Genomic DNA, 21,668 nt, shown 5'->3' with positions numbered 1-21,668 from the left:
CCCCCGGGGGCCTCATCTTCTCCCGAGGACACAGGTAGAAAGCAAAGAATGTCAGGTGGGGCCCTCCAACATCTAATCACAGGGCTGATGGGGGACCACCAGACCCAGCGATCAGAGAGCCCTGGGGCCTGGTCAGCGCACCCCAAATCCAACAAACACGCATTCTAAGGGAGTGCCTCCGAGAAGCCCAGAGGAAGTGGCTTTCTCGTTTTCTGTGAGAAAATTCGGTTCATTTTCTAACACGTGAATGCCCCGCCCACCGCCCGAGCCCAGATCAGCAAAATCACGGCTCTGTGCAGCAGCTTTGAAACAACTTTATTAGAAAGCTTTTTAAATGACAGCTTCCAATTTCTCAATTTGCTTTTTCACAAATTCCAGTTATAACTATATTTATATATAACAATAACTTTTGCATTGATCTTTGTATCCTATCTAAATTGTCCTCATTGGGCCATTCTGGTGGAATGGAAGTACAACTGTGAGGTTGCAGGTTGACCAGCATTACTGAGCAGGGGCAGCAGGTTGGGATGAGGGGGTGCTGGGAGGGAGGAGCCCACTTCACAGGTGGGGTGGGGATCTGGCTGAACTCTCCTCTAGCCCCACCCCAAACTCACAGTGATCGGCACCTGGCTGCCTTGGAATTCAAACAGGGTGAAATAAAGAAATCCCCCCAGTCTGAGCAAGGATTTGGATTTCCATCTTCAATGGAACTGAGATTTCTCCCACTCTTTCCGCCCCGTCAAACCCTCGGATCCTAAGCTTCCAGGGTGCACGCCTGCCCCAAACTGCCAAAAGACAGCTCTCCGTGAGCAGGGACCTCCCCCCTTGCCTTTCTTCTGTCTTTGGACACATGTAACATGGGCGTGGGCAGTGGTGGGAAGCGTTGCTCCCACGGCCCCCCTTCCCCTCCCCGCCCCACCTCTCAGGTGTTGGGAAGGTACAATCCACCATGAACATAAATATGAATAAAAAATGAACTTGAAAATGACAGGCTATTAAACAAATCTATAAAAATAGTTAGGACATAACTCTGTTCAAATAAATACAAAATAAATAGGCTCCAAGCGGTGTGACACGTCGCATCAGCGGAACGTGAGGCTGGTCCCACTTTGCCCCAATTGGAATTGGACATAAATCCACAGGGGCGTCAGAAACAGACTTTAATGCAGTCAGCCAAGCTATCTACTCCCTTCGTCTTCCTTCTGGAAGCACAGAACTCACACCTTTGTCCAGCTTGTCTTTCTGAATAAAACCCTTTTCTCAACAAAACATAATTAGGGCCTTTTCCCCCTTTTCCTTCTCGCCAAGGCATACGGGTAGAGACTGCCCCGCCAATTACAACAGAGCGAGGACAGGGCGTTGGTTCTGAGCTGGTGCAGTCCTGACAGAGTCCCAGGCCAGCTCAGACCACCAGGAGTGCCCCAGAAGCACGGGGCAGAGGCATCTGGGTTCCAGGACCAGCATTCGCCGTCTGGGAAGCCATATGCACAGACACCAGGCAGCCAACGGGCAGGGGCTGGGCCCAGCCCCCCGCATGCAGACACACATGCGGGTGCCCTGCTGCCCGTGAGCTCAGGTGAAGGTGAGCACGCAGCCAGACTCCTCCCTCTTTCCTGCACGACCTCGCCAGAGGAAGTCGGGGTGGTGGACCACCTCTCCCCACGGACTGAAGGGAGAAGAGCGAGAAGGGGTGTGGAGAGTGGGCTGGCAGGCCTCCTACTACATTAAAACAGCAGTGAGGAAGAAGCAAAGTGGGTGCAGGGAAGATGCCCAGCAGGCCAGAGGGCAGGGCCCGCGGCCAATGTTCTGGGTGCGAGGAGGAGATGGAAGAGCTAAGCCGGCCTCTAAGCCCTGCTGTTTGGCAGCCACCGCAGGAAACGTCCTGTCTCTAATGCACATAAGCCTATGTCCTGCTGGCCCCTGGCCCCCGAGGAATACCCGTGGGTCCACCCTGGAACAGACACGAGGGCCAGCCAGGGTCAGCAGGACAAAGCCGGTGGGCCGGCCAGCTCTCCCCCCTCCCTTGTGGCTGCGTCCCAGGGTTTTCACAGCTTGGCTTAAGTCAGCTTAGTGTTGGCACATTCACAGAATGAGATGGCTACACATCCCGGATCTTGCAGGCCCAGGATGAACGAGTCCGCCGGGTGGGGTGGGGCTGCCCTCCGTCCCGTCACCGAGACTGCACACCTAGGGTGATCTTCAGGTTCTCGTATACCACATAGCTGATGCTCACGGCTGGGATCACCTTCATGAAGTTGGGGGCCAGCCCCCGGTACAGCCCAAAGGCCCCCTCGGTCCGCAGGATCTGTTTGAACAGGCTGCTCATGGTCACCTCTGGAGCGCCCTCAATGGAAGCTGCAGGGACAGAGGCCGCACATTAGAGGCCTTTCACCAACTCCTCCCTGAATCCCAACCTGCCCGGGAAGAAGGGCCCCTGGGGCCCGGCCTAGGACCAGCCTTACCTTGGGCCTGCATCCGGGTCCTGACCAGAGCCAGTGGGTAGCTGGCCAGCTGGCCACAGGTGCTGGATATGGTACCACAGGCCAGGAGCACAAACACGCCAGGGTCTGCGCTGTTCACTGCATAGCGCTGCAGCCAGGCATTCTTGAGTGTCTGGAAGAGGGTGGGGGGCCGGGGGTGAGCCGCAGTCTTGGAGCCCCAGGAAGGGCTTGTGAGGCACTGAGAAGCTGGGGGAGGGAGGTGCTGGGGAGACAGTTACTGGATCCCCATCACATGGGATCCCTGACACCACTGTAACCTGATTCGCTTGGGCCGGCCTGGCTGAGCTCCTGGCCTGCCTGCCCTTTGTTTCTGCTGTCACTGGGGATTCCTGGGTCGGACAGGGAATGGGGATGAGGCAAGGGCAGCACCCTCCCCCACAGATGGCCTGACTCCTGTGGTCTAGAGTGTGCTGGAGGCCCAGTGAGCCCCTGGGAGGGGGGCAGAACCTGGGGGTTGTCAGGGGCAGGCCGTGTGACAGGAGACCCTTGCAATGAATAGATGAGTCTGGAAGGAGACATCCTTTGTGCTGTTCAGTGGCCTATCAGGCAGGTGTGTGTTGAGGAGGGGTTTCTGAATCTCTCCCAGCAGGTTCCTGGGGCCTGAGCCTTCCGGGGCCTCACCTCGTAGACAGCTAGGTCTATCCCAGCGTAGGGGATGATCCCCAACATGTTGGGCACGTAGCCTTTGTAGAAGGCGGTCATCCCCTCTCTGGCCAGGATCTTCCTGGCACAGTCCAGCATGCCCGAGTACTGGCCTGTCTTGCGCAGGGCCATCCGGGTCTTCAGAACCTGCAGAACCCAATGGGAGCAACACAAGTGTGAGCACGGCCCGCTGCTCACCCTCACCCCGACAGGTGCTCCTGCCCCAGGACCACGGTGGCCCCTCACCTCCATCGGATAGATGCTGCTCTGGGCGATGGCCCCCGCCAAGGACCCTGCCACAAGTCTCTCATGGATCCTCAGAGTCTCCTGGTCACTCCCAACAAGGCGCTTGATCTAGAACAGGGAGCAAACACACCGATATGCCCCAGGGACCAGTGCACCCACCCCTGCCCCACCCTTCCTCACGGCCAGTCAGGTGTAGCCGAGACTTGGTGTCCCTGGCACATCTGGTGTTTCCCAGAAACGGGAGCAACTGGCCCACAGTGGGAATAGCAATAGAGCGGGGCTTGGACCCAGGCCTCCCACTTCCCACCTTGCCCTGCTGTCCCTCAGGGACAATGGCTGGCTCCACGTTCTGGGACATCAGCAGGGCAGGCACCTCGGCCCAGGGGGACACTCAGTAGGCAGCTGCCAATTGGCAATTCTCCCTGGGGAGCTGGATTCTCACCTGCTCATAGGCCATGAATTTGATGGCCGACTCGGGGGCAATTTTGAGGACGTTGATGCCGTTGCCCCGCCAGAGTGATTTGGCCCCTCCCTCACGAATCATCTGGGTGAAACCGCCCACAATACACATGTTGTTGGTGCGGGACGCGTGGACCTGAGGAGGGAAGGACATGCGGTCAGAAAGGACTCAGCGGCCACAGCGCTGCCACAGTCCGACAAAGAGCCTCTTCTCACTGGCCAGACCTCAAGGTCGGCAGGCAGACAGGCTCTTGCCGTGTACCTACTGTGTGCCAACAGTGTGTGCGAAACACCTCCACAAGGATTACTTTATAAAGTTATAAAAAAGGAGCCTTTTATTATGGAAAAATTTCAAACGTGTACAACAGCACAGAGAGTTACATAATGAGCCCACAATCAGCTGCAACAATCATGAAACAACAGCCGGTCTATGTCCCGGTGCTGCCCCATGCCCTCTCCATCACTTTAAATTACATCAAAGGATTGTGTCCTTTCACCCAAGGGAAATGCTTTCAATTTCGACAGCATTCCTGGGAATTCCACGAAGAAAACAAACTGACAAGGCCTTAGGCTCAGAGGAATGAAGTCCTGGGAGGCGAGTGACTTGTCCAAGGTCACATAGTGGGACAGGGTCCGAGCCCAGGCGTCGGGCCCTCTTCCCTGAACCGCTCCACTTTCTTGTTTCAGCACAAGGGGGTTCACATTATCCATCCACAGACTTCAGACAAGGCAGGCCCAGGAGGGCAAAGCGGGGAGGGAAAGGATGACGTCTTTTCTGAGCAGGGCTCCTGGCTCAAAAAGTGCCAGAACACAAGCAAGGGGACAAAGGGGTGACTGGCCACTGTTCAGTCGATGCTGAAGTCCAACAGTGCACCCTTGTACAACCTGATTTTGCAATCCTGCCCCTGACGTTGGTCTAGCTTATCTCTGCCCTGTGGACGTGGAGTTGGGCGTCTGGCCAAAGAAATGGTGTCGGGGCCAGGTGAGCATTTGCTCACATCACCTGTGAGGCGCGAGATGTGCCCAAAGAAAGGTTCCTGCCACACCCCAGTTCTCACTGGCTTCACCTGTCCACACGATGGCTCTGTAACATGACCCCTGGATTAAGGGCCTCAGATAAACTTAGATCAGTGGTGTGTAATAGGTTCCCCAGGCCTGGATCTAATGTTACCTTCGTCTGAGCAATAATTCCAATCTAATTTATCAGGATAGAAAAGCACGGCCGCAGACAAGGGAGGGGAAAGCAACCCACCGAAGAACCCCAGGAGGTGTGAGGCCCGTTTTCCGCCATACCTGCATGAGCACCTTGAGTCTGTCCAGGGGCGCCGTGCAGGTTCTGGATACGGCCCCGGCCCCACCTCCGGCCACAAGGTGTCTCCACCACATGCCCGTCTGCCTCTCCTCCACTGTGAATTCATCGGGGACTGTCAGATTTTCACCCACATCGAAGATCTACGAGGAAGACCAACAAAGATGAAACAAGCAGGCCCCCATGCTTGTGGCGAAGCCGCTGGCAGACGGCTAGGTCCATCGCCTTCTACCATCTAGAACGGCCGACACTCCAAGGGATCACACAGGTGGTGAAAATGCCAAGGGCTCTGGGTGGGAAACGGATGTAACCCCTCCCTTTCCCTAAGCAAAGGTGACAAAGCTCTGGTCCCTGTTGGTCGCCTTGGAGAGGCCCAGGTACAAAATTTGAGAGCGCAGCTGGAAGAAAGCAGTTACAAAACCACGTGGACAGCCCTTTCAATTACAGCCAGGGAGCTCCTGCAAGAACAGCTTACAAAGGCCAATTTCAGCTGAGGATTACCAGGCTGGCTGTACTGAAAGGATCAAATCAGGGCTGAAAATTCTCCCGAAATCTGATGCGTAACCAGATTTCGCTGGCAGAACATTCCGTGTAAGGCCTCAGCAAACATGAGAGGGCTGTGAGGCCTGCGTAAGACCCTCTCTTCTGGGTTGCATCCTGGCTGGTCAGACAGGGCCAGCTCCTCTCCGACCCTGGGGCTGCAGGCCAGACCCACAGGTTAGCTTGCTCCTGCCCTGAGGGCAGTGCACTTAATTTTACCCACAAAGACACCAGGTGTCCCCTGAGGGTGAGGCCCTGGCCTGGGCACTGTGGGAGACAGACCAGGAGGAGCACCTCTGACCTCCGCTCCCAGAGCTGACAGCCGGGGTGGATAAGACTGAAATTGAGGGTGCGCTCAGCAAGGACCGGCTCGAAGGGGGTTTGAGGGCAGGCGGGGGTCAACGTGGCCACTACGGGTGAGGGGGAAGATCTGTATTTCTCCGCGACAGCTTTGACAGGTGAAAAAGTAGTTCCTATGTGATGGTGCCAGAGAGACAAATGACAAAATGGGGTGGTGGGGGAGAAACCTAACACCTGGACCATTTGTTCTTTACAGAGGGCGCACCCCCCACCCGTACCAGGAAGGCTCACACTGGCTGGGAGGACGAGGAGGCTCAGGGAAGGGGTAGAAGTGGGCCTTGCAGAACAGGCAGCTTGTGGGGACAGGAGGGCACCACTGGCAGAGGAAGCCCGTGTTTGGGTTCAGGCTGCTTAGGTGGGCCGGCGCGTGGGAAACAGAGGCAAGCCAGGACCCCAGCCCCACTCCCGGGATGGGGACAGATGCTGGGCGAAGGGGACCCTGTGGCTCACCGTGGAATGCTTCCAGTACAGGATGATCTCAGGGATGTTTTCCACAGGATGCAGAAGATGATAGTCTCTCCACTCGTTCCAGTCGATGGTCATGGTGCCGTTTTTATCCATGCTGCAAGAGAAATGCATGGTTGCCCACGTGTAAATAGGGCCCATCTGTCAGCCACGCTTCCCACCTCCAGGCGAGCCAAGGGCAGGCGTGTGGCCATCAAGGAAACCACAGAAAGTGCCTCTGCCCCCAGGAGAAAAGGCAAGATGGTGCCATACCCCACTTTGTACAAAAATGGATACAATGGCCCACAGGAACCCCGTTCTGATCAGGCACAGAGGTCAAGGAGGGAGGTGGTCACCAGGGTGACATGGGTACTTACTAGGTGACAGGGCCCCAGAAGTGGGCCGTTCGTATTCTGACAGACAGACAAAGGAGGATGCAGAGGAGAGAGGAGAAACAACACCAATAAGTGCTCCGAGCGGATGTTAGTGACGCAGACACACAGCACAGCACAGCACGAGACATGCCCTCTGCAGCAGCCGGGAAGTGGGCACAGGAGGCTGCTGGGTCCCAGGGACATGCAGAGGCTCAGCCAGCAGAGGAAGCTGAAGCTTGGGCTGCTCGGTGTGACTTCCCAGCCCAGCAACAACTGCGTTATCCCCCAGGCCTGCTGTCGGGCAGCACATCTGATTACAGTGTCACGACCACCTTAAGTGATGTGCTGCCACGTGAGTCCCTTCCCCTTCAAGACCAGGCAGAGAAGGGTGTTCCTCACTCGCCTTTCACCTACTTGAAATCTCCCCCAACTAGCGTTTACTCTTCGTGGGCCATTGGAACACTTCCAGGTGATTTATAATTTTTCAAATGAGAGCTGACCTGGAACCTGGGGAGGGGTTACTTATTCATCCCTTCAAACCACCAGAAGCCAGAGTTCAGTGAACAGGGTCAGTGCAGTGCAGTGAAGAGTACAGGGAGTTAGTCCAAGAACTTTTCTTTCGTCACATTGTAATTCATTAAACCAAATACAGAGACTGGCTAAGCACTCACCTCTTGAGAATTTTTTCTGCCTGTTGTTCGGATATCTTGACTCCCAGGTCCCGCAGGGACTGCATGATTTCCTGAGCATCGATTCTTCCTGTAACAACAGCGGCTGTGAGCCAGGAGCCAGGCCCATGGAGAACCCAAGAGTGAGCCCGCTGCTGGCTCTGGAGGCGACGCTCACCATCATTCTTTTTGTCCAAACTCTTGAACACCAGCCTCAGTTTCTTCTCGTGATCTTGGAGATAGTGGACAAACTCTTCAAAGTCTAGCTGCCCATCGAGGTCTTTATCACCAGCTTGTACAATTTTCTATGAAACAAAAGTAAGATTTCGCCCTTTAGTTCATGCACCCGCTTGTGCCTGGTGGTGCCCTGTACCATCCCCAGGAAACAAGTGCATGAACCCGTGAACAGAGGTGGCCCCAGTGACCGGGAAGCTTCCCCTGCTCTACTCCCAAAATCACCATTTGGATCCCCAAGGGCTGGCCGGAACCGAAGCAAGAGCCCCCCTTGCTTCGCTCACAGGCACAGAGGAAAAGGAGGCCCTGGAGGAGCCCTGCAGACAGAGGCCAACAGTGGCAGGCTTGGCACATTCCAAGGCCAACTTGTTGCACTGCCAGGGTCAGCTGCTTGGCTCCCCTGCAGGCTGTCCCTGGTGCCGGGCCGCAGCCCACATGCTCCTGCCCAAATGTGCGGATGGCCTTGCAGCTCCGGATTCCATCAGGAACTCTGAGCTTGCTCTTTTTAATCCTACATGTGGCAGTGGCCCAAGAACAATTGGGTAGCCAGGGTGAAGGTATGGGGCAGAGCGGGCCCCTGCCAATGCCTGCTTGGCAGAAACAGTGCCAGAGAGAACTCTGGAGGCCAGAGACACAGTAAGAGCCACAAGGAATTATTCACGGGCATGTGCTTGATGGCACTGCCAATGTCTGAGCACAGGGGAGGCTGTTAATATAACCAACCTCAGCTCCCTCAACGAGGCACTGAGAAGTAGGCAGCTCTATTCGTTTAGTGACCCAAGAAGGCTTGACGAAACCCTGTTCCTTGGCAGTGAGGTTCCAAGCCATGGCTGCGTCCTGCTGAATGCTTTACCTCTAGCAACCCGCCGACTCCTCACAAACAGCTGTAGGAGGCAGGCACCATCATTTCCCCCACTTTACAGAAAAGGAAACAAGCTGGGAGAGGGCAAGTCATTTATCCAAGATCACACAGCTAGGGAAGCGGTGGGCGGGATTCAAGTCGAGCCTGTTGGACTCCTGAGCCACCTCCCTAGAGATCCTGCTGCTCCCTAAAGGGTCATCTGAAGAAGGTGGGGGACACACATGAGTCACTCCAACTCAGCCCCACCCCAAAACTAGAGTTGAGAATCTCCTAAGGAAAATGGTTATAGTCTCCTTGTGTTGAGCAATTCTCAGTGAGAAATCCATTCACTATCCACAAACCAATATGGGTTTCAAACCCTTTTGAGCCAGTAGGTTTGGAAATTGACGGACCGTTGGTTAGCTGGCGCTCACCAGCGATTACAACCACGGTCACTCTCTGCACCACCTGATGATGGCTCTTTGTGACTGCTCAGCCACCAAGGGTGCTAGGAGGAGGTCTGGGCAGATATTGGGTCACCTAACATGATCCAAAGAGCAATACAGGGGGTGTGGCTGGAATGTGAGACAGATGCCGGCAAGTATTTTATCGAGAATACTATCTGGAGTTATGTTAACTTCCTGCAGACATTTGTGCTCTCAGCCAAGAATGATACAAATTACGTATAGGGTTATCACTCTAGATTTATGACAGGAGCGGAAACAGAATCTACATGTCATTTAGGGAGGAGTTGAATGATAGTCACGAAGCTCTTTGGTATTCGGCTGCTTGGCCACCAACGCGAGCCATGCACCTTACTGGGGTGGGTGTCCTGTGATACAGTCGACCCAAGGATGTGCTTACTGCAGCTGATTTCAAAATATTCTCCAAGTCCTTGCTTGTAGAGGACAACTGGGCCCGCTTTCTGTCTCCGTCCTAGGATGTGCAAATCACCACCCCTGTATACTATACATCTCCTCTGCCATCATGAGGACTAGGGGACAGCATGGGATCGGATTAACAGACAAGTTGGGTGCCCCTTTAGGAGGCAAGCGACCCCCAGTCTGTTTCCCCATCTTTAAAATGGTAATGATTTCTGCTCCAAAGGGATCTCTGGGAGGCTCCCCTCACCTTGCACATTGGTTGGTTTCACCCAGGCCACAGCCCTGCCAGATCCAGCGTTGTAGCTATGGTCCCAAGTCTGGACCTCCAATGAAAAACCTCTCTGCCTCTCTCTTCCTCTGCCACCAGCTCAGAGAAACAGCCCCGCAACAGTTGGATTATGCCCCCCTTCTCAGGAACCCCCCCTCTCACCCCCAGCGAGAGAATTCCTTTCCACCTCTCCCACAAGTGCCTTCCCTATAATTCCAGCATTCCTTGGAAGTCACATGAAAGCCAGTCATTCTTGTGACGTAGCCCTTTTGCCGGCTAGAGCCACAAGACAAGTAGGGAAAAAACCTCGCAGATTTCACACGTGTCCCCCTACCAGCACTCATCCATTCACTCAACAAACACTGATGAAATGCCCACTGCCTTCACAGCCTGGCGTGGCACCCGGTACAGACCTGCTTCCACTGGCGGAAGGTGGAGAACTCCTGGGAGGGGATAAAGACACTGAGTTTGAAGATGGATTTCAGCTCGGCGGGAAGCCCCTTGGACTCAAAGTACTGGAACTCCGTCTGGGCCTCCCCCGTGAGTGGCACATACAGGCACAGGCAGAGCATGCTCACGGGACAGCCGGGGCTCAGCTGCTATCCGCCACCGGGGCAAGTTCTGGTAGCGTGGAGAATGGGGAATGCCGCCGGCCCCGCCAACTTGCGCAATATATGCCTGGGCGCAGCCGTCATTGGCTGCTCAAGCCCCGCCCTTTTCCTTACTTGAAAAAAGCCCGCCCACTCTAAGTCCAGTCTAGGGCCAATGAGCACAGACGTCTCCATTGCTCAAGAGAAGAGGCAGAAAGATCAGGACTGACGTCATCTCCGAGTTAACTCTTTAGAGGCTTGGTATCCTGCTCAAACAAACCTTCACCCTCTGGCGCCAACCCCTCCAAGTGAACAAACAGCCTTCAGTCTGTTTTTCCACAAGGTCCCCAAATACGTCACACAATACGGTGGTTTTCTCCCCTTGGTCAATCATTCCCAACAGAAAAATAAGTGGATGTAGAGATCGAATCAAGTTCACCGACAAGGGGCCCAGTTTAGCTGTGGGGGTGGAAGCTTGGGGGGGGGGAGAGAGCTGAGGGTCCCCAGCCAACCATGAAGTGGTCCCACTCACCCACAGGGGAGCCGGCCCCCACCCCCCTCAGCTGGCTGAGCCCTGGACGCAGGGCTGCCTTGGCCACACAGCCTTCGAGGCACAGTTCTGGCCGGCTCCAGGCCACCCCACAACGTGAGCACCTCAGAAGCCATCCATTCCCCTGCAGGCTTCCCCTGGGGTTCCCTCCGTGCTGAAGAGCTGACCTGATAGGGGCAGTACGAGAACACTCTAGGCTCGAAGGTTGTTACACGGAGGGCCTCGCTGACCCTGAGGTCACCCAGGGCCTCACTTAAGACCCACACAGGCAGTCTTCAGAGCCTGCATTTTCTCAGAACACTGGACAGTCTAATTGTAGCTTTCCTGCCTAGAACTGTGTTGTTCGACATGGACGCTGTGAAACTTGAAATCAATTGAAATGAAATGAAAAATTCAGTTCCTTGGTGGCATGGCCACAGTTAAAGTTCTCCACCCCCGCAGGAACTCACTGAGCACGTCCATCATCACAGAAAGTTCTCCTGGGCAACACTGCTCTGGAATGGCCCTCGGAGGTGAGGATGAGAGAAAATCTCAGGTCCTAGAAAGTCAAGATTTGATCTTTACTTCAGGGTGATCCTCTCCAGGACAACTGGCAATCTCTACCTCATTTCCTTCCTGGCAGAAGTATCAGAGATTCGTGCTGCGGAGGAAGAGGACATGTGACAAAGACGAAAAGGGAATGGGTCTCGCCTTGTTCCTACTACAATGTACCATTTCCTAATATAGACCAAGTCGCACAACCAGGAGGCGTAAAAATGGATGGCTATCATTTGAGCATCAACAAAAGTAAAATGAATTTCTTAATTTGCTAAAAAGCGTTTTGTGGAGAACTTGAAAAAAGGATTTTAAAATAAGATGCTGATGCTTCCGTACATTACGAAACAGATTTTATTAACTTACGTGCCACTTCGGCCCTTCTAAAAGAGATCTGATGATGAGTCTGGACAAACAGGCCCCGGGCTTCACTAGGGAAGGTCCAATGAGGTATCCAGAGGCCGCTCAGGACTGTCCAGCTAGATGCCTGTTCAGCTCCACCTAAATCCCATGACACTCTATGTTGTCCAATCCAGAACTTTCTGCTTTGGGGCTATTTTTACATACATCTTATCTCTACTGTTGGGATCCTTGAAGGAAGGAGACTATTCTCAAACCTTTGTCCTCCTGGTGTGGAAGGAGCCCTTGCCTTGATCATGGAAGGTGCTGGATAGAAGCAGTTTCTGAATGAATGAATGAATGAATGAATTGGGCTTGACAGGCCTCTAAGACCCTAACAAGCAAAGAGACTACTCTTGAGGAAGCCCTCAGGTTTTATTGTATCCACCTCAACCAGATAATTTATTATTTTTTATTTTAAAGGAGGTTCACATGTACAAATAAAAGAGCTGAATTTTAAAATGCTGATGTTCCTTTGTTAAATTATTCATGTTTGCTTCTGAAACAAAAATAAATTACACAGCTCTGTTGAAGTACCTCACTTCAATGATGGCTGTAGTCATTCCAATACAAAATGGGAAATATTTTGACTGAATAAATTAGTTGTCAACTAGAGATATTCATTTCCTAATATAATGTATTTTTCAAATAATTTTGGTAATCATAACTATACCATTGAGCTTTTTTCCTTTTCATACCATTGAGTTTTATGATGCATTTACAGGACAAATCTGAGAAGAGATTTGAAAACAATACTAAATAAAACTGAAACCTGTGTTCAATATATAAGAAAAAATTATTAAAATTTTATCAACTAAGAGCAACTATTTTCTGGAAAAAACAGCATGGAATCTCCTTGATGATAACAAAGCTCATTACGTTACAGACCAACGGTATCAGATGTTCTCTGAAAAATTCTGCGCGTGCTCGTCAAGATGCTATTTCACAACGCTGTTAACTCTATTCCAATGTTAATTTTTGGAAAGCGTTTTAACTCATTTTTATTTTGCAACTGTCACCAAGTCCAACGGAATGTCTTCATTGGACAAACGTAAATTGACAGTTAACCACCCACCCTCTGAGTTTCACAGGTCAGGCACAACTCCATTTTCATGTGGGATTCTTCCCACGCAAGCCAATCTCCAGGCACCTAGTGTCCAAAGTAAATCCTTTTTTCTGGAATTACAGACAGTGGGGCTCAGAGGGGCTCTGGGGCTACCCCTTAATCTCTGAGGTGAGCAAACAGGCCAGGAGAGGTTACCTGGTTTGCCCAGGCCCCAGAGCCTGGCGGGGGTAGGCTGAGCCTCACCCAGGACCTGAATCTTGGCACAACAGCCACTTAAAACAGCACCCAGACGTGACACTGCCAAAAGGAGATTTCAGAATTCAGTTCCCAAAGAACACTTGTAAGGCTGATACCGAGAATTACAGTAAACTACCTCAAACTGGAAGAAGGCAGGTGTGTGGGAAAAGAGTAACCTGAGCAAGTTTCAGCTTAGCCTTAGCTAAAAAACAACAAAAGCCCCGTATCTGTGTCACGGCTTCTAAACACATATATAATACAAATAAGGAAGAAGACTAAAGCCGGGCTTGGTTAGGTCCTAATGCTTCACACCAGCTCAGGCTCTTTAAGAGCCTGGTGTAGCGCGCGCTCTCGCGCGCGCGCTCTCTCTCTCTCTCTCTCTCTCTCTCTCTCTCTCTCTCTCTCTCTCTCCCCCCCCTCTTTCTCCCTCCCTCCAGCTGTCTACATTCTTCTCTGCTCTTATTCTAATTTTGTGGCCCAGATCTACTTTTGTTTCCTCTCTTCTGATGTCCATTCGTATAACTAGTAATCAGGAACAATGACAGCAACTCTAGATCCCTTAGAATTTAGTGGTATCAGATGTCACTGAATCTGTAAAGTAGCAGTTGGTCTCAGGAGCGTCTTCTCGTCCTCCAACCTGCCAATGCCGCCACAAGTTTTCCTTGTTCTACCACTCTGCTTCATTCCAACAAAACAGGTGCTTCCTGTAAGTGCTGGGATACCATGAGGAAGACAGGGCAGGTGGACTACCTGGGAAGCCCAGCATTAGGTCATTGAGTATCTCCCCCTCCTGTGCAATGACTCAGACCAAGCCAAAATATTAATATGCGAAGGAGTCCTGCCAGCATCCGGCTGCTCTAGCCCCACCCACCGGTAAGTCTCTCAAACCTCATTTGCTGGTGTGGCCACAGTGTCATTTGACGATCAGGTTGCCATGACAGCCCAGTGTAGCTGGTTTCCAATGAAACCTGCCTATACTTGGCAATTAGACACACAATAAGCAAAATTCTCTGAGCTTCTGAAAAGACAGCCCCTCAGGAACTGAAAGCTTGGATGCTGCCGAGGGCACCCCTCCCCACTCCAGGCTAATGGCTTTCTTCTCTAACTGCAGATTAATTGCAAGAAGAACATAAAGGGGAAAACTGGAACAGTTCCTAGAATAAAAGCTTTCAGGGACCTGACTTACCAGCAGACATATTTAAATGGGGGACGGGAGGGCAAAACAAAGTTAGTGCTGCTGGGAAACTGAGAAGCCTGAGGACCAAGGTGAACTTTTCTATAAGGTTTCCACGATGTTTCGGGAGCCTCTTCCTGAGAGAAATGGAGAGGCCAGGCCCCCTCAGCCAGTGATCACAAACCCCAAAGCCTACCTTCAAGAAAAGCTGCACTGGAAAAGAACACAGGCTGCAGAAACGTTCCTACCATTCCAATTCTCAGTTTATCTGTTTTTAAAGAGTCCACACTCCCCAGATGTGCTTGCTTTCTTGCTTCAAACCAAACGGCAGATCCATCTCCCTTTTGGGGCTCCCGCCACCCCCCAGCCCGCTGATCCGTCTCCCTTCTGAGGACGAGGGCCGAGGGCCGGTGAAAGGTGTGAGTCTAAGGTTCAGCCCCCACTGCAGGCCAGGACCTAAACTGTTCAGATCAGAAAGTCGTCCTGCGAGGTCACCCTGGGGGAGGGCTGGCAAGAGGTGTCAGTATGAGTCTAGGAAATGGAGCAGTTTATTATTAAAGTCAAAAGTAGGTGACTTTAAAAGAGAGCCAGCCAACCCCTGAATCCCTTGGCCACAAGGCAAGCATGTCTGTAGATAAAAATTCCTCACAAAATACAGCGCCACCGTCATTTCTGAGCTTGTCTAAAACAATCCAAAAGTAGAAAGTGACACCCCTCGCAACACATCTCACGCATAACACAGACTCTGAGATCCCTGACGACCAGGATAAGCCCATCACAGACTAAGCGTTCTTCTGGATGCTTAATCTTAAATGACTGCAAAAGTTGTTGCATCAAAAGTCCCTCCCACTTAGCAAAGGAAAAACTGAACACTTATTTCTTAAATGTAGCAATTCAATTCAACGAACATCTTTTAGGAACCTACAGTGTACCAGACACAGCGCAGAATCAGAATCTCCTTCGTTAGTTCATTTTTATCCCGACAAAGGAGAAAAGCATCAAAATAACGAAAGCTCAGGAGGTGAAAAAGGTCACTCTTACTGCAGGCAAGAGAAATCTTATCCAGATGGCATTTTCTGTTCTAATGCTGAGAATGTACCTGGTCCCATTAAAAACTGCTTTCTTAGGGGAAAGTGAGACAATACAGGGCAAAGTTCCAGACAGATTCGGGTGAAATACCACTTCCACTCCTCCTTAACTGTTTAACCCTGGGCAAATTACTTAACCTCTCTGCATCTCAGTTTCCTCATCTATGAAAGGGGGGTACCACCACTTACCTTGGCTCTTACAAGGATCAGATGAGATACCACACTCAGGGCACGAGACGGACGGAAGGCCCTGGCACTCAACAGACCCACAGACCCAAGAGAGGCACTGGCCTCTGCACCTTGAGACTCCAGCCTCTCCTTTGACCCTTCCCTTCCTCCCAGACCCAAAGAACCTCTGCCCGCCAAGGCAAGGGGTCTGACCTTCGGGATGAGGGACAGGCTGGCCCTGCCCAGCTCCAGGCTGTTGGGTTCAACTTGGAATGTTCACTCTGCTGCCAGCTTAGCTCGGTCCTCTCTGCGTTGCTCAGATACGCTAAGACGTAAGACAGACTGTAATCGTTTGTCCCTTACTTTCAAATGGCTTTCTGGGGCCAAACTGACAAATCCAAGGCAAGTTCTTCTATTGCATTCAACCTTCCTTCCCCAAATGGCCACAGTGAAGTGATCAGTAAGGTAATAAAGCTGTTACAACGACCATAGAAAGATTTTGGACTGAGGATTTGGGTTCCTCAGTGCCTAACCCTTCTCCCCGGTCCCCAATACCAAACTGATTGATTTAAAAGTCTTCTCTTCTTCCCCACACTTCAGTTTTTTCCCAGGAAAATGTTCCTAGACCAGCCCCTAAACTAGGAGGTCCTCTTCAAGTTGCCATTACCTTAGGAAACTGCTCTGCAGGTCCAACCACCAGCAAAATAGTCGGTCTCTTTTCCGTGGCCTCAGCCCTTCCATCCTGTTTCCCCAAAAAGCTTGACATCTGGTCTCCGAGAGCAGGAGCTGGGGTGCCTCTGCCTTCGTTCTCGTTCCCCTCTCTGGAGCCTTGGCACCCAGCCCCAGGGAAAAAGCTAGACAGAAAATGCCACAGCATCTGCAACATCACGGCTTTCTCCCAACGTCGCCGATGGTGACCGATCACTTTTGAGGAGGGCTGTGACCACAATACCAGGGGTCACTGGCTACACAGCTGCTGGGAAGACTAGCCTAGGGAGTCGTAAGCCTGGACGCTCTGCATGCAGTGGCTGTTTCCTGCTCTTTCAAATGTAGTAGCACTGCTGTCGTGCCTGGCCTGAGAAACAGCTCACTCTAAGAGAGTCCCGCCGGGTTGCTGGCAGTGAGGAGAGAGCAGCTGGAGCTTCTTTAATAAAAACTCACTTCTGCCGGTAGATGGTGATCAAATGTTTGGCTTTTTTAAAAAGAAAAAAAGCAATAGCCCAACAGCCCTTTCCCAGAGGCAGAAGCAACTTCGAGCTCCTAATTATTCAACTGTCCTCGCTCAACTAATGATCATCACACAGAAGACCTGAGCATCCAGTCTGCATTCGCACTGCAGCAGGGCGCGGCCAATCACCTCTGCCGACACTACCAAGTTCATAATCCCAACCAGCAACGTCCCTCCAATCACAGGCGGCCGATTCCCTGCCTGCAGCCCTGCACTTCTGCAGGGAGGTGCCGAAGGCAACCTCTAGCTGAGCTTCCAGGCTCCCCGAATCTACCCGCTGCTGGCTCGTCCACAGGAGCCCAACTCCCTCCTCTGGGTTGCTTCTGGGATGACATTCACCATCAAGTTTAACATGATCGAGAATCCCTGGCAACACTTCCTAAGACACTTTTCCCATTCTGTGATCCCATTCTCTCCAATTATGTGTAAAAGAACGCAAGCCACATCATACCCACTTCTCCTCCCTTGTCTCCCAGGACACAGTGAGCTGCTGGGGGACAGGACCAAGTGACAGATCTCTACCCCTAGTACCCAGAACCAGGCACAGATAAGTCTGTAGGCTGGACTGAGTAAATGGTTATGAATAAAAGGGAACTAATCTTTGCTCATTTGTTTCTTAATTTACTAGCAGACAAATGCAGGGACAAACTACCATCATCCCTCACAAAGGGACCCTTTGACACAGTGTTCATAACCATTATTCTAAAAACACAAACATGAAAAAAGTTTACTAAACTGTGTCAGGAAGAGTATGGGGAACCGTCCAGCCTCATAGGAGAGCATACGTCAGTACAACCTCTCTGAAGAGTCATTTAGTCTTAGCTACCAATATTTCAAAAGCACAGACCTTTGACAGCAATTCCACTTTGAGCAATTTAATCTGTCGACACATTTGCACACGTGAGAAATTATATGTATATACGCATGATATACACACGTGATACACATGTGATCAAATCTAAGGGTATTTTTTTGCATCACTGTTTATAATAACACAAGTTTGGAATCAACTTAGTCCTTTAAAAGGGGAGTGGGTACATAAATTAAGGCACACCCGTACAATGGAACCCTACGAGGATGCAGCTGTTCAAAAGAATAAGGCAGCTCTAGGTGCAATACTGTAAAACATAAAATAAATGGAATCGCTTCAAAATGGACTCAGAGCTGCCATCCCAGAAGAACTGACTTGTAGGCCTTACCCCTCCAACCTTCGGAATGTTGAAACTGGGCAAAATAACCTTTGGACTGGGCTGAAAGCAGTACTGTATTCTATGCATATAATTATTCCCCTTCTTTTTTTCATGAATACTCCTGGCTTCTACCTTCTAATCAGAACACTATTTGGGTTTCTGCCTGCATCAGTGCTTCCCGATTAACTGTTCTTTTGGATCTCAAATAAACACTCGTTGCCTCTCACTCTGACCTTTTATTTTTAGGTTAACACTATTACGGGATGACTTAAAAATATCTTGTTAAATGAAAAGAGCAAGGTTCAGAAGAAAGGGGATAGGATGCTGTCATTTATTTCTAAGCTTGTACACATGAAGATTATCTAGGGAAAGGCACACTAAAATTGAAGAGATGGCTTGGTGCAGGGAGGACACTTGGGGGTTTGAGGGGACAAAGGCAATGGGAGATTTACTTTCACTTAATGGATATTCATATCTTGTGAAACTGAATCAGGAGAATGTATGACCATACATACATACATACAACAATTATTTGAAAAGAAAACACAAGTAGGGATACCGAGATGCACAAGCTAAGAATGACCTTATTTAGAAGCCGTTTTGTGTGTGGATTATGTAAATGTGCAGTCTTTGGAGCTAGACCCCAGGTTCAAGTCCTGGCCACGACTAACTAGCTGTGTGATCTTGGTCAAGTTACTTTAGCTCTCTGTGCTTAACATCTTTACGTGCAAAATGGGAATAGTGATAGAATCATACTGTTACTTCATAGAATTCTTTAAAGGCTAAATTAGATAATATATAATGTTCTAAGAACAGTACATCGAGCACTCAACACTGGGGCTATATCACATAATCAAAAGGGGCTACGTAATAAAACTGACAATCTCAATGACCAAAAGTAACTACACAAAATGGTTTGAACATAAAAATTCCTAACCGGGCAGGCCATGGTGGGTAGTCACATCCCAGGCCTTCAGCTTCCGCAGCAAAGGTCAATCTTACCTTAAATGAGCCTGTTCACTGTTTTTATGCGTCTAAGATAACATACCTTTGAAAGGTCAGAGTGATTTTCTTTTCTAGACTCCTTGAAGGCACAATCGCTGGTGCCAGAACACATCACAGAACCCCTCATCGTTATCTTGCTGCCCATATACCATCTCTATGTGCTGTAAATGTTCATTATTAACTATCCTGTACCCACACATGTAAAAGAAGTATGTGTTTCTTCAGTTTGCTTTTTATCCAAGCCTAGAGATTTCCCCACTTTACTTTCGCCCGCCCCCTTAATCTACCACCACTGGATTTCATGTAACATCCTTTAGGTCTTTTCCTTTGATTCCAGTGTGTAAAATAAGATGCAGATCTGCCATTCTTAGGAGCATTTTCTCAATCTGCTGAGATCTTGCTTCTGGGCATGTCCTCAAAAATTTGGCTCAAATAAACTCCTCTAAAACTTTTCTGTAGGTTTGGATGTTCTTTTGTCGACATGACTATTAGCTATTTTATTATCATTATCTAGAAAAAGATTGTGAGTTCATGCAACTAATTAGTTTTTTGTTTTGTTTTCAAATTGGGCACTGTCCCAATTATCCTTTATTTGTAGTCTGCCCTTAACCTGGTAATCTTTTCAGGGTTTTTTTCCCTTCAATTTATTAGTGCCTCAGTCAGTGTACTTGAGCTAGCAGACTCAGGTACACTGAAAACCTAGAGATCAAAAAGTATGGGGTTAGGGGAGGGGAGCTTTGCAACTGAGTAGTTTTAACAGTATTAAAGAGAAAGCCACAGGCCCAAAATGGCGTCACTTGTGCTAAATGCCCATGATACCAAACCTAGATTTAATACCTGATCTAATTGCAGTTTCAACCTCTACCAGAAAAACAATCTTAGTCAACCAGTCTGGAATTTTCTTGTCAAGCACCAGTAACATTCTGTCGCAGTGGGCCTTCTCCATCCCTCATAAAAAGAAGCAGCAAGAGGTAATCTGCATGGTAAAAACCCTTGCCATTCCCTCCCTATCCCCGCAAAGATGATGCCTTGGTCGGTCTAAAAATAATCCTTTTTCTTTGGTTAACAGTTCCCTCGCCCCACCTTTTTTCCTATAAAACCTCCCATTTTCTACAACCCCTCGGAGCGCCCTTCTATTTGTTAGATGGGATACTGCCCAATACATAAATTGCTTAATAAAGCCAATTAGATCTCCAAATTTACTGGGTTGCTGGAGCACACCACAGAACCCTTCATCGTTATCTTGCTGCCCATATACTATCTCTATGTGCTGTAAATGTTAATTATTAACTATCCTGTACCCACAATTTTGTTTTTTTAACAATACTAAAGAAGAGCTCATCCGGAGCCAAAAACCCTAACTAAATAAATAAGCCTTTTATTCATAATCTTGATTATGAATCTTGTTTTTAGACACTGAAAGTCTGGTGGAATGGAGGAGACTGATGTTGTGGGTCCTCCTCTATAAACATAAGACAAATCCCGTATTTAGCTGGTTACTAGCTTTTAATTGAATAGACTCCTACATACCACAGAACTGAGTTATGAATTCAGGTGTTTCAGCCCAGATGGAGTAACAGGGACCGACTCATTTTCCTGCCAATAACACTTAAACATCCAGACAAAATATTTGAAACAATGGTTTTTAAGACATTGCACATTGGGCAAGAAAGGGCATTGCCTCCTGGGAGAGCTACACAAATGAGGCGAGCCCCACAATTGCCCTAGCTTCCTGGTTGGAGTTTCCAGGCTACGGTGTAGAGGGTGGGTACTCAGGCAGAGTCCAGCAGTCTCTCAGGGTTGAAGAGATAAAGCTGGGAGGCCAGGGAGGCCAGAGCAGCTAGAGTTTTCAGGACCCAGTACCAGACAGGAGGGAGCTACAATGCTGAGGGCCCCCCATGGTCACAGCACATGCACGGGAGGAAACTGCCTGAGGGTGGGAAAAGAACCATCCAAAGGCATCACAGCCCTAACAACTGCTCCTGTCCCCACCAGCCAGAGTGGAAACCTCACAATATAGGGGGTTCAGGAAGGGTATCAGAGGGTTGTTGCCTCAATAGTGAGGCAAAACTACCCCTACACTAAATGCCATTCTTGCCTAACAAAGCTTTAAAAAGCCCTAACAGGCTCAAAACTTAACTACACCCCAGGATAAAGCTCAAGAACATTGATAGGAATACAAAAATCTCCAGGAACCAGAAAGATCAGCTCCAATAAAAATTTAACAGGAATGTAAAGGAGCAGGAAAAGATGACCCATAATGAAGACGGAATTCAATCAATTAAAACTGACCCAGAAATGACATAATGAAATAATTAGTACACAAGGATATTAAAAGACATAATGGCATTCCATATGCTCAAGAAAATAATGGAAAGATTGCGCATGTTACATAGAGACACTGCAGATACTCTAGCTGAAAACTAAAACGTCTGAGATAAAAAATACACTGGCTGGCTTTAACAGTAGATTAGACAATACAGAAGAAAAAGATTAATGAACTTGAAGACATAGTGATAGAAACTTTCGAAAATGAAACAGAGAGAAAAACAAAACAAAACAGAAAAATGAGCAGAGGATTAGTGACCTGTGGGGCAACTGCTAAGAAGCTAATATATACATAATTGGAGTCCATCACAGTAGGGGCAGAAAAAATATTTAAAGAAATA

General features: G+C 49.8%; 1 protein-coding gene across 7 annotated transcripts in view; it reads right to left on the bottom strand.

Moving 5' to 3' along the window:
• Positions 1–1,347: 1,347 nt before the first annotated feature.
• The window catches only part of SLC25A25 (solute carrier family 25 member 25), a 33,679-nt gene continuing 13,358 nt past the window's right edge, over positions 1,348–21,668 (bottom strand). The window contains exons 1-11 of one of the 7 annotated variants that reach the window (XM_033123129.1): positions 16,244–16,877; positions 7,722–7,848; positions 7,547–7,634; positions 6,879–6,914; positions 6,508–6,619; positions 5,142–5,300; positions 3,832–3,984; positions 3,390–3,497; positions 3,123–3,290; positions 2,463–2,613; positions 1,348–2,355 (exon numbers count right to left, since the gene is read on the bottom strand). In XM_033123129.1, the coding sequence (XP_032979020.1) occupies positions 2,171–2,355; positions 2,463–2,613; positions 3,123–3,290; positions 3,390–3,497; positions 3,832–3,984; positions 5,142–5,300; positions 6,508–6,619; positions 6,879–6,914; positions 7,547–7,634; positions 7,722–7,848; positions 16,244–16,462 (1,506 nt within the window). In that variant the 5' untranslated portion in view covers positions 16,463–16,877 and the 3' untranslated portion in view covers positions 1,348–2,170. Of the gene's footprint in view, positions 2,356–2,462; positions 2,614–3,122; positions 3,291–3,389; positions 3,498–3,831; positions 3,985–5,141; positions 5,301–6,507; positions 6,620–6,878; positions 6,915–7,546; positions 7,635–7,721; positions 7,849–8,002; positions 8,265–10,183; positions 10,438–16,243; positions 16,878–21,668 lie in introns of those variants that run through there. The other 6 variants (XM_033123131.1, XM_033123132.1, XM_033123127.1 and 3 more) reach the window with 6 other exon arrangements.

Source organism: Rhinolophus ferrumequinum, chromosome 12, assembly GCF_004115265.2.
Source record: "Rhinolophus ferrumequinum isolate MPI-CBG mRhiFer1 chromosome 12, mRhiFer1_v1.p, whole genome shotgun sequence".
Classification (NCBI taxonomy): domain Eukaryota; kingdom Metazoa; phylum Chordata; class Mammalia; order Chiroptera; family Rhinolophidae; genus Rhinolophus; species Rhinolophus ferrumequinum.
The sequence above is the reverse complement of the archived record's forward strand: the minus strand, read 5'-3'. Positions and strand labels throughout refer to the sequence as shown.